Source organism: Gorilla gorilla, chromosome 14 (assembly GCF_029281585.2).
Source record: "Gorilla gorilla gorilla isolate KB3781 chromosome 14, NHGRI_mGorGor1-v2.1_pri, whole genome shotgun sequence".
NCBI lineage: Eukaryota > Metazoa > Chordata > Mammalia > Primates > Hominidae > Gorilla > Gorilla gorilla.
In genome coordinates, this window is record NC_073238.2 from 67,113,096 (window position 1) to 67,125,866 (window position 12,771).

The 12,771-nt window shown below is 37.2% G+C and overlaps 1 protein-coding gene across 6 annotated transcripts in view; it reads right to left on the reverse strand.

Annotated features, from left to right (window-relative positions):
• Positions 1–11,947: 11,947 nt before the first annotated feature.
• Positions 11,948–12,771, reverse strand: part of CNMD (chondromodulin) — a 36,867-nt gene continuing 36,043 nt past the window's right edge. For 4 of the 6 annotated variants that reach the window (XM_055359937.2, XM_019039579.4, XM_019039581.4 and 1 more), the window contains one exon: positions 11,948–12,501. In XM_055359937.2, coding sequence (XP_055215912.2) covers positions 12,286–12,501 — 216 coding nt within the window. In that variant the 3' untranslated portion in view covers positions 11,948–12,285. The remainder of the gene's footprint in view (positions 12,502–12,771) is intronic. The other 2 variants (XM_055359936.2, XM_019039580.4) reach the window with 1 other exon arrangement.

The following is a 12,771-nucleotide window of genomic DNA, read 5'->3' on the forward strand; positions in this document are numbered from 1 at the left end:
GTGCTGGGATTACAGGAGTGAGCCACCTTGCCCAGTCATGAACTTCAAGTAAATATTTAAAATGGAGATATATCACAATGCTATTATGAATAATTTAGATAGAAATTTTAATTTAGTTCAGTACTTAAATATTTTTTGGCTCTTCTTTCCCACTTTACCTTTGTCTATTCCTTCCTCAGTTACCTACATATCAGATTAGATTATTGATATCTGAGATATATCAATGACCCAGAGCAAAATTGCATATTAGTTTACCATCTAATCAGCCTAATGCACTTAAATTCCGTTGGAATCTTTCCTGTTCAGATTGGTGTGCGTCTCTCTCAACTTGTAGCTTTACTGACATTTCCAAAAAAAGGTAGACGGTTTCTAGGTGGTGTGTGTTTTTGTTAGTTACTAGAGCCACTTACCCTTTGTAACTAGCTCTAAAGAAGTACATCTTTTGCTCATACCTGCTACTGTAACCATATGACAGTATGGATTTAAGTTATTTCTGCCTAGAGGAATTAGATGATAAAAGCTAAAAGGACAAAATACTGGTTTCTGTGCAGGGAAGGGTCATATGTAGTTTTAAATAAAAGGGTTCATCTCTTTTGATGTGGTTTCCCTTTCTCCATCTGTGCATTTTTTAAATTGTAAGATCATTTTACACACACCAAGAGATTTTATTTTGGGAACTTGTGGGGAAAATATTGATTTACCTACAAATGTTACTATTTGGAGCCATCGTTGTGATTGGTTTCTGAGATTAATTTAACTCTTAGCCTCACTTCCTACCTTAGTAAAATTGCTCCTCCAAATCAGCTAAAATCATGTACAATGAATGCTAACTCATTACTGCAAATAGTGGTAGTTACTGTGTACTAGCATTTCTTATGGATTGGGTGGCACTGTCTCATTTTTAATCGCCCTTCAATAGCATCCCATTATTGCAAATCAGAAAGATGATGGGGCCAAAGTAAAGTTCTTTGCCCAGGTCACTCTACTAGTAAGTAATTGCAATAGCTGGGATTTGAACCCAGGCCTGTCAGACTCCATTACCCATACTTCTGACAACTGCAATCCTCTCATCAGGTTAATAAGCTAGATATGGAATGAATGATTTTTATTACCAAATCAGCTGACTGGAAATGAAGCAGAGAATATTCAAGTTAAAGAACTAATTCTTTTTTTTTTTTTTTTTTTTTTTTGAGACAGTCTCACTCTGTCGCTCAGGCTGGAATGCAGTGGTGCAATCTCAGCTCACTGCAACCTCCACCTCCCAGGTTCAAGTAATTCTTCTGCCTCAGCCTCCTGAGTAGCTGGGATTACAGGCATGGGCCGCCATGCCCAGCTAATTTTTGTATTTTTAGTAGAGACGAGGTTTCACCATGTTGGTCAGGCTGGTCTTGAACTCCTGACCTCATGATCCGCCCACCTTGGCCTCCCAAAATGCTGGGATTATAGGCGTGAGCCACTGTGCCCAGCCAAGAACTAATTCTTATATAGGAGCTGGGAAGATACATTCCTAGAGATCCTCACTTTCTTAAGTAGGAAAGCTTATTAGGAATCCAAATCTTTTGCCTCATACTGGAAGTAATGCAAATAAGTAGTCTGATTTTTGAGAGGGTGCTGTTTTTCTCAAATCTAGATCATTACAGAGAAACAGTGTACTTTTAACAACTGTTGCATGTGTAAGAAGACTGGTACATGATGCCAATGAAATTCTTTTTTTCCTTTAACTTGGGAGCTCTCATACCAGTTCCGTTGTACAAATGCTGAGATTGTTTCAAGGTTTTATTCCTACAGACATGTTAGGATTTGTGTATCACTGATTTCTCCAATAAAATTTGAATATTTCAGGTTATTTCCTTTTTCCTAACTTATGTTAGCATTTTGTATATATATATATATATATTTGAATTTTGGCTTGTCTGGAGTCTTAAATATTTGGTATGCCTTCACATTTGGATTTTTAGTTTTATTTTTACATTGAGACTTCTACCTATATCATTGACTTTATTTTTTCCTATGATTAAAGGATTCAGTTATACAAAAAGATGTTTCAGAAACACTGCTGTTTACCTAAAGGTAATTTTCAGTTTCTTTAGAAGGAGTTAGGAAAATGGTCCTTAATACCTATATAGGGTTTTTAAAAAAACTGTACCCTATAATGCAGCCACAAAAGATCTAAATAATAAACAATTGTGCATACTATTAATATATATTTAGAGCTTTTGTTAAGTACATGAAAAGACAGTATTGCATAGTGGTTAAATGCATGGACTCTGAAGCCATCCTGTTTGGGATCATCCTGGCTACATTGCTTACTAGCTGCGTGACAGTGGATATAGGTGCTTAATGTCTCTGTGCCTCAGTTTTTGCGTCTATGTAAAGGAGATAATAGGATCCCCCTCATGCCTCATGGTCTTAGTTGAATGAATTCATGTAACTCCACAGTTATCTTAATCCAGAAGGCTCAAAATACTAATGTTTTGTGTGTGTGTGTGTGTGTGTGTGTGTGTGCATCTGTATGACAAGTGATATAAAACGTGACCTGAATTTATAATATGAATAGTCACATTTTGCAGCAGAAATATTAAATGTTTAATTATAGAATGCTAGCACTGATCCTGCTGAAATTGTTACAAAATACAGCAGTTGCCCCTTAACTGTGGCAGATACATTCCAAGACCCCCAGTACTAAATGCTGTATGTACATTTTTTATACATGTATACTTATGATAAAGTTTATAAATTAGGCACAGTAAGATATTAATAATAGAATATACAATATACCGCAATAAAACTTATGTGAACAGTTATTTTTGGACAGCAGTTGACTGTGGGTCACTGAAATTGTGGAAAGCAAAACCATGGATAAAGGGGAACTATTAATTATCTATATTGCATTATCTTCTAAAATCCAAAATTCTGACTTCAAAAACTCATCTGAGGGTTTTGGAATTGTGTATCTATGTGTGTGAAGTGCAAAGAGCAGTGCTTCATGTGACAGATAACATCAGATGATCCTAGGCTGGAAGGTGGAAATCCTAGAGAAGATTTTTTTGTGTTGTAAGTTCAGTCTTTCAAGATGTGGAATTCTGTCTGAGGAAAGTATATCACCTAGTTAACAATTGTTACTGTAATTTATAAAATTTGTACTTTGGAGAGCATAAGAATTCATGAAAAGTTTTTAATAATTTTACTTAAACAGAGCTTAATTAAGTATTGTCAGCACTTTATAAAGAATCAAAATAAAATGGTGGCAGAAAATATAAAACTAGATGTAGAATGTTAAGGAACTTTCGGAAGTTCTCTGGTTTTCATTTCAATTTCAAAGCTCAAAACAGAAGGTAAAACTATTAGGATTTGTGAAAAATACAAGGTACAAAATCACGCAGTTTATAAACCACAGATTGTCGTGTTATTCCCATCAGTGAAAAGAAGCTGATGTTTGTTTGTTTGTGTTTGTTTTTGTTTTTGTTTTTGAGATGGAGTCTCGCTCTGTCGCTCTGTCGCCCAGACTGGAGTGCAGTGGCGCCATTTTGGCTCACTGCAAGCTCCGCCTCCCGGTTCAAGCCATTCTCATGCCTCAGCCTCCCAAGTAGCTGGGACTACAGGCGTCTGCCACCATGCCCGGCTAATTTTTTGTATTTTTAGTAGAGACAGAGTTTCACCGTGTTAGCCAGGATGGTCTCATCTCCTGACCTTGTGACCCAGCCCGCTGATAGATGTTTTTATAAGAGTTAATTCATCAATCTTATTATTCTTGCCCCAAATGAATCAGTGTGGAGCATATACAAGTGTGTAGACATTAATATGGGCTCACTGTCAGCTGGGAGTTCTCACAACTACCACTTTTTACTGATTATCTGTTTTCTAAACTTTTTCTGTGGCTTAAAGTGACTGAAAGTGAACACATTCATAAGTAATGAGCTTAGGCTGAGGATATATATCCAGTGGGGGGATGAAACATGCTTAAGAAATTGAGTGCATTTCCTTTATTATTATTATTATTTTGCTATTTCAAAACAATTGACTTTAAAAAATTATACTTCACCACAGAGACAGGTGTTGTTTTGTAATGGAAGGAGTAGTAACTTATGAATCTAGACTCTTACAATCCCAGTTCTGATACTTTCATAATTGTGTGTTTTGAGGGCAAGTGACTTATCTGAACTTTTTTCTTATTTATAACACTGGATGATAATTAACCCTCAGGATTGTGAGGATTTAATAACTAAGTCCTGACTCAAATTATGTTACCAGTAAATGCTACTTAAATGTAAAGTCCTTGATTTATTTTTTCCCCTCAGTCCTGTTTAGTGTTGAAATTCTTCAAAGGAGGGTGAGTCTGGCATTTACCTGCTATTCAAGAGTTTTCAGAATTCAACCCCAGCCAAGATTTTTGGCCACATCTCTTGTCACTGCTTTGCTGTGTACTAAAGCTCCCAGACACACAAGAATCTTCTAGTCATGGTCAAACTTTTTCTGCAAAGGGCACTTACAGTCTATTGCATATTCTTTGTTTTTAGTGTTCAGACATCTGCTGTTTCTGAATATGTCATGTATTTTCATTCCTTTTTCTGCCCCTCCTGGGCATCTCCAGTTTCCTACTGATGTGTCAAAACTGAGTTTGTATGCTACCTCCAGGAAAGCAGTCTAATCTTTTACAACTCTGTTACTGACTTTTGTGGCATTGGATTGGGTTATTTCCTTATGGTTGAGACATCACTGGATCCTTTGATGGAGTCATACCAAAACCACAACGTGTCATGAGCATGCTTGAGAGTGCTAATCTATTCCTTGTTTGTCAGACCAGTACATTACAGTTGATTCATTTCTTCCCCCGTGTGACTGAGTTTCTTGAGGGCGGGGTGTGGCTTCCATCTTTGTATGTGTAGCACCTGGTACATAGAGAACAGGCTCCCAGAATTGGATGGATTTGCTCATGGTCTTATCACTGCACAGAATGCCCTTATTTTCTTCCATTCATTCTATGAGACCTCAGTTAAAATGTCAGTACTCTTGTGGAACTACCCGCTCCATGCCCTCTACTGAAATGCATTGCCACTCTAGTTGTGATGTGGGAGTGCCTTGTTTATGCCTCTATTTATGACACCTTCATGGTGTCACATGTTTTAGGGTTAGTTGCGGCTGTGTCTGTTTTACCTTGTGTGTCTTGGTCAGTTAGTGTTATTTACTTAAGCTTTGGATCTTTGATACATAGCATAGTGCCTTTCACATAGTATGTACTCAAATATTGGAAGTTACTCATCCCAAACCATAGTGTTTAAAATTGGGGTTTTTTAAAAATGTCAAGCCCTTAAAGTTGATCATTTATTTGTCAATGTAAATAGAATAGTAATTGTTTTCAAAAAGATGAGGTCTTGCTGTGGTGCTCAGGCTGGAGTGCAGTGGCTGTTCACAGGCGTGATAATTGTGTGTTATAGCCTCAAAGTCCAGGGCTCGAGTGATCTTCTCACTTCAGCCTCCTGAGTAGCTGAGACTAGGCGTGCACCACCGTTTCTGACAGGACTGTAATTTTTAAGTAGGTTTTTTAACCCACAGCCACAAGAGCTAATTTTAACTACATTGTTAGAGGTAGTAACAGTTATATAACTAATCAAAACCAGTGTGATATCCAAGTACTTTTTTTTTTTTTGCTATTTAATTTTGAGATACCGTTTTTTGGAGGGGTGTCCTGATTTATTTTATTTATTTATTTTTATTTTTAATTTTTTTAGATAAGGTCTTGCTCTTTGCCCAGGCTGGAATGTAATGGCATGGTCGCAGCTCACTGCAGCCTCCGTCTCCTGGGCTCAAGCAATCCTCCTTCCTCAGCCTCCTGAGTAGCTGGGACTACAGGTGTGTGCCACCATTCCCAGCTAATTTTTAAATTTTGTGTAGAGATGGGGTCTCCCTGCATTGCCCAGGTTGGTCTCTCAAACTCCTGGGCTCAAGCAGTCCTCCCACCTTGGCCTCCCAAAGTGTTGGGATTATAGGCGTAAGCCACTGTGCCCGGCTGTTTTTTGTTTTGTTTTGTTTTGTGTTTTAATTGAACGGACTGAAGTTTACTTTCTAACTAGGTTAGCCCTCCATTTATACAAAATTATGAGCCCAAATGTCTTGGAGAGAGTACAGGAGAGGCCAGATCTTAAAAGCCAGGAGTGGAATTAGGTTTGAGCATATGTAGCAATCTGGAAACAAAGAGTGAGTCAATTTATAAGCATACCAATCTTCTTGGAGACAAAAGTTTGAATTGCTCACGTGTCCATTTTTTTTCTAGAATCCCTGAAGAAATTTTGAGATACTGAATACTAAAAAACCCTCTTTGATGAGGTTTGTATACTTTATTTTTAAACAGTATCCACACCGTTGAGGCCCTTCAAGTCTTTGCTGTCAAAAGCCATACACGTTTTCTTTGAGTGAGCCTTTACTTTAAGGTATGTAATAGAATAATATAGGTATCTGAAAAAGAACTTGGTTCATGACATCCACTCATTCATTTATGCACTCAGCAAATATTCATTGATTGCCAAATACACGTCAGACACTGAGCTAGGTGCTAGGTACTAGGTAAACAAAATTCCCTGCCTTCATGGAGCTTAGCTTGTGGTGGAAAGAAGCCCTCAGCCTGAATACTCAACTTATGTCTGCCGTTTATTCCTTAACACATTAAACTATAGGTAATAGCATATGTTAGTCTAATCTTTGTTTAGCAAAGCTATTTCTTGTTCTGGAATATAAGTACAGTTACAGCAGAATAAGTACTAAGGAAAGATTGGACAATGACCAGTTGTGAACAGGGACTTAGGAATATGTGTAGCATAGGATTTTATTTTAGAGTTGTTAAAATCAGATCAACAGAGCATGTTTTTATGGGCCATCTGACAAGACTAGAGGTAGCTTTGGAACCTCTTATTCCCTGGAATGCAAACATGTATTTGCATTTCATCCACTGTCAGTATGAGGAGACAAAAACGAAGTCAGGATTTTGGAGCTGGAATGGATCTTAAATACTATGTAGTCCAAACCTTTGGTTTTACAGATGCACTTTTTCCAGAGTGCTGTCATCTCATACTTTTTTCTTCATACAGGTTTTTAATGTAACTCACTCATATCGTTGGTGATAGACTCTCTCTTAAAACTTATTTATCCTAATCTTTTTTTTTTTTTTTTAAGAGACAGGGTTTTGCTCTGCTGTCCAGGCACACAGTAGCTCACTGTAACCTCCAACTCCTGGAGTCAAGTGATCCTCCTGCCTCAGCCTCCCAGGTAGCTGGGACTGCACTACTAGTACACTAAGCTAATTTTTAAATTTTTTTTTGTAGAGACAGGGTCTTGCTGTGTTGCCCGGGCTGCTTTCTTAACTCCTGGCCTCAAGTAATCCTCTTGCCTTGGCTTCCCAAAGTGCTGGGATTACAAGCGTGAGCCACCATGCTTAGCTGATTTACCCTAATCCTCTGCTGATGTTCTGATATCAGACAACTAAAATTATAACATTGGGCAGCTATTTTGTATAATATATAGGGTAGTGGTTCTTAAGCTTATTGGTGAGTAACCCTCACTTGGGAAGCTTATTTTTAAAAATGTAGACCTTCATTACTTTCCTCCTGAGATTTTGAATCAGTACCTTTGAGAGAGGGTCTAGTAAATCTTTGTTTTGAATGAAGTGATGGTTTTGAAGCAGGTGACCTGGAGGACTGCATGTAGAACACAGTGATGTCAAGGAGTAAAGGAGAGAATAGAAGTGAGATTAGCACTAATCACCTCTAATGCCTTATTTCCAGTAAAGTTTAGAGAAGAGGAAAAGCTACTTGGCTTGCTCCTTTGAAGGTTTTGTTTCCCTCTTAACATAGAAATTAAAAGGTAGAGGAGAGATGCTGAATGATGCTTTTTTTCTTCTTAATCTTGGGGGGTCATTGTGATTAAGTTATTGAATCCATATCACCGTATGACAGCACATGATGAAAGAAAATCAAATGTTTGTTTCAATCAAAGTGAAACAAAATGAGAATAACTATTTGGGCAAAACACTTTTATCACTGCTAAGATATTACTAGAACTGAGCAGAGAAATACTTATAGAGAGCCATGGCATAGTACTAATTAATAATGGGGTACCATTTAGCAACTGGAATATTCTCAGATGATGCCTGTTTAATTACCCATAGGTGCTAAGTGAATATTAAAAATTACGGTGCTGGTTGAATAGGCCGAGTAGAATTTGTGTTAGGGCACATCCCATGGACATCTTTTTTACTGCTTAATTTTTTGGAGTTACCTCAGTAACTTAACAGGCAGGAATATGGTTTTAATGGAAAGGAAACCACTTGCCTTTAACAGCATTAGTCCCGCTAAGAGAAGGTTTTTGCTTGTCTAGTTTATTACAGGTCTTTGACTTTGTCAGTATATGGCAAATTTAGTATAAAAGATGATTAATTATCAAGGCTGATGAAATATAGGCAGCTGAAAAGAAAATTCTTAGCAATTCATACCTTAGAAGGAACCCTGAAGGACAGGACGCCATAGAAATCCTGTTTTTTTTAAAAAAAGTAATTTCAAGTAAGTTTGCAAATGCAATGCTAGTAAAAAGTATATAGAGGTATGTCTTTCACACTATTTGTTACCATTAGAATTTTCGTAGCCATGTGCAGAGGAGAGAAAAGGTGTTGGATTTTCTGCAGTTCTGATTCAGTTCTAAGAATTTGGTGTGAAAAGAATGTTTGCAAAGGAGCAGGCACAAAGGTGAGAACAGGAATACGAAACACAACATCTGTAAATTACTAAATTCAGAGGGAATTTAGTGGGGCATATCTCTTAAATGGTTTTGAATAATTTGGTGTTTTAACCAATGACTTAATTTAACTTAGTGGGTATACTGTTCCCAGTCCCATTACTGATTTTTATTCCTCTGTGATAACATACACCCAAATAAAGACTGCTGTGTATTTGACTTTAAAACTATAAAGATGTAAAAAAGGTTCACTAAGCCAAACACCTTAGAAAATAGCCTCAGCTATTCGCTATGTTTATATTATACCTGCATAAAAGTATTTATGTATAGATGTACTTACCTTACACAGTAAGTACCTAAAATTTGTAAATTGAATACTTTTGAATGTAAGCAGTTGAAGTAAAACCTGTAGTGAGTTCTTCAGTCAGTCAACACTAAACCTGTTTTGTAAATTTGATGCTAGTATTATACTGGACTTTCTCAAAATGAAGTACACCTATATATGCATATAGTATATGAGCATGCATATTTGTACAAAAGCCCTTCAAAAGGAGTTCAGCTTTTATAAACACCAAAACACTCTCTGCCTGTAAAATGTTTTTGCTGAAATTTGTATCATTAACTCTCAAATTTACATCTTCATGTTTGAGATATGCTTTTAGGACTGTCTATGCATGTAGACTTTGGTCAACTCTCTCCTCCTCCTTCAATAAATCGGTTAACTTAAAAAATATATTGTGACCATTTTTATAAAATACATGTTCATAAAACAGATCAACATATTTAGCTTATACAGAAATAAAATTAAGTCAGTCCACTCACAAAGAATTTCTATTTTGTAAAAATGTAGCTTGTATTTCAGTATAATAAAATCTGATGTAAGAAACTGTTGAGTGGGTTAAGTGGTTATTGTTAGTATTATATCTACTTTTTTAGTGTCACAGTTATTTGAGGTGCTGGTGGAAGGGGAGGTGTAAAAACACACAAGTTTTTGCAGCCAGAAAATGAAAACATTTTCCATGTGCTGACTAAATGGCAGCTGTCACATATTTCCTTCCATTCCGAGTCAAACTAGGACCTTGAAATCTAACTTGAGATGTTCCATCAGGATTGGTTTGTACCACTACTGAGAATTAAATGGGTATCTAATAAAGTACCAATAATACACATAAGTCTATACACACATACTAACATTTCAGTCAAGATTCAGCACAGCAAACTGGGCTGTATTTGCAGCTTTTAGACTGGCCTGATTAAAAGTAATTTGAGAAATTAGTAATACCAAGTTGTGAAGAAATTTGTAATTCTTCGCTGTTGCCCTCTCTTCCTTTATTGAATGCTCATCTGTCCACTTCTCTTTCAAAGTAGACCCTTATTTTCATCCTTGAATACAATTTAAGTCTCCTTTGTCATTCCTATCCTTAATCCAACCTTGAATTTTTCCTCTGTTATTAAATCATCCTGATTTTTTTTGTTAAATTGATGTCCTTGGGTATTTAGTGACGTTTCATAACACAACATAATCCCTTGGCCTGTTAGAAGTAAATTACCCACCTCCTATATTTTCATCTAATTATGAAGCTTTGAAAGGGAGCATCTTTTCAAAAGGCAGCCTTCCCTTATGACCTGCTGTCCTTATTAAGATGCCTCTTTGGCCTGTATGGCACCTGCTCAGTTTTCACATGGGAAGCTACCAAGGGGGATTCATCTAAGGTGAAAACCAGCTCCCTCCTTGCCTGCAGCTTTTCATTGGTTCCCTATTTCCTACACACACACACACACACACACACACTCCCCAAATTAACATGCCACTTAAAGCTTCTGCCTACATTTTCATCTTGATATTTCCTACCCCGACCTGAATGCTGTTTTCCTGCTTGTACCATGCAGCTTCACTTCAGACCTCTGGTCTTACTCAAACTCCCTCTGCCTGGAATGCAAATCTGTCACCTTCACTTGGCTAACTCCTGCTCATCCTTGAAAATCTAGAGAGTAGGCATTCTCCAAGAAGCCCATTGCTTCCGTCTTTATCAAGGCTTTGTCTGGTGTGCTGAACCCTGATTATCTGTATCTCTCATAAGACCATATGCTCTTCTGGGCTGGGATCACTAAATCATTCTCTTTATTTTTAGAACCCAGTACAGGTTGCTGAGCCGTGGAGGTGGGAGATCATATGCAGAACCATTGACGCATATTTCTTTCGTTAATAGAGTAACAGCAGTTTTAAAGACTAAACGTAGAATTCATAACTGCAGGAAGTAGCTGCTTCCTGAGAACAGTGTGACCGTTACATGTCATTATGGTGTCTTTCCTTCATCTCTTTTCTCCAGAGACCTAGGCTTGCTGTGTATTTCATTAAATGGAGGGATCCGAGTGTTCACCTGAAAACCAGGTTTTTAAAATTCTGTATCATTTTTATAGACTTTAATTGGAAAACACCAGTATTAGGGATTTACTGTGGAGTACACAATAATAAGGTATATTCTGAATATGAGAGTGTAGTGAGATCATGGCATCAAGACCTTTCTGTCGTCTCAGAATCTGTGTTTTGGAAAACTTCTATTTTCCTTAGGAAAGTTGTTTATCTATCAAACTGTGGGATGCAAAACTGAAATGTCAAAAATATAAAATACCTGCTCATCCTCTTGATCTAATATTTCAATTTCTAAAGACAGTCCTTGTTCCTAAGAGACTTTCTTTATGTCATTATACATAAATAAGCTATTCCTCCTCAGCTGTATCTGCCAAGCAACACTGTCAGCCCTGTAACTAGGAGAGTAACTTATTGGTAATTGGACTACAGCCGCAGCCTGATTTGTACTGCAAAGGTAAAAATCATTATGCTTCTTCATGCCCAGTGACCACTTACTGAAAACAGATTGAGAAAGGTGTGAAGACCTGCTTTTCAGAATGTCAATAAAGTCCTTCCCCCCAACAAGTCTGATTTATCTTCGACTGCATTTTTCTTTATCCTAGTGCTGTTTCCCTGGAGGTGACTCTTAACACAGGTCACATGCCAGTGCACTCAAATAATTCCCCATGAGCTTCCAGGTTGAGGCTAAAAATGTTCACTTTTAGGTAGATTCCATTATATATCCTTTCCTTTTTCTGTGTGTTTTTATCTGGGAATTCTGGGGACAAAAAAGATTAAGAACAGTTGAATTCTGTACAAATAACAATGACTTATTTTCATCATGACTTAATTAAAAGGAGCTCAAGTGTACAATTGAGATTTTTGGCAAATTGTAAATTTTCATGTTTATTTCAAAATAGCTTTGGAAGATACAAGCAAGGGAAGACTTATGGCAAAGCAATGCAAAGAAAAAATAACAAATAATAAAGGGGTTATGGCATTTTAGACTTGAACTACCCTTTCAGTACATTTGCATATACTAAAGTTCTGGAAAACAATTGAAAAAAATTCTGTTAAGAGTGTCAAGAATAACCGCTCAGGTTGAGTGTAAAAATATTTTGTGGTCCCATCAGCATCAACCTGCCTTAATGCTTCTTTGGTTGTCTCTTCAGCTAGTTCTTATTTTACAGCACATGATATATGAAGTGATTTCACACCATGCCCAAGATACGGGCCACCCACCAGCTACATGGCATGATGACTCTGCAGGCCGAACGGCAGCCTTGATAATTATAAGGCCATGGGTAATAGCCCCCCAGGGGTTCACAGATCTTCTGGCAGTGGGTGTAGCTCCGCCTACATTCTATACAACAGATTCCTTCGTGATCCAGTCTAGGGTCGAATGTCATGCTTTCCCCTTCCTGCTGCTGTGAAATAAAAGATAATTATTTGTGATAACTGCATAATGAGAAGGTCATAGCATGCATGTTATTTTTAAATAAGATTCTGAATTTTTCACTGCTACAGGAAGGTGTAATCTGTAAAGGGTTTGATCTTGTTTACCTGCTGTCATTCATAATTCCTTTTGACACCAAGGAATCTACACCTACTTCACCTGTCACTGACTAGAAAGTTGTTTTGTCTTTTAAAACGATATCCTGAAGTTTCTCCATGCCTTTAATGAACTATGGTTACCA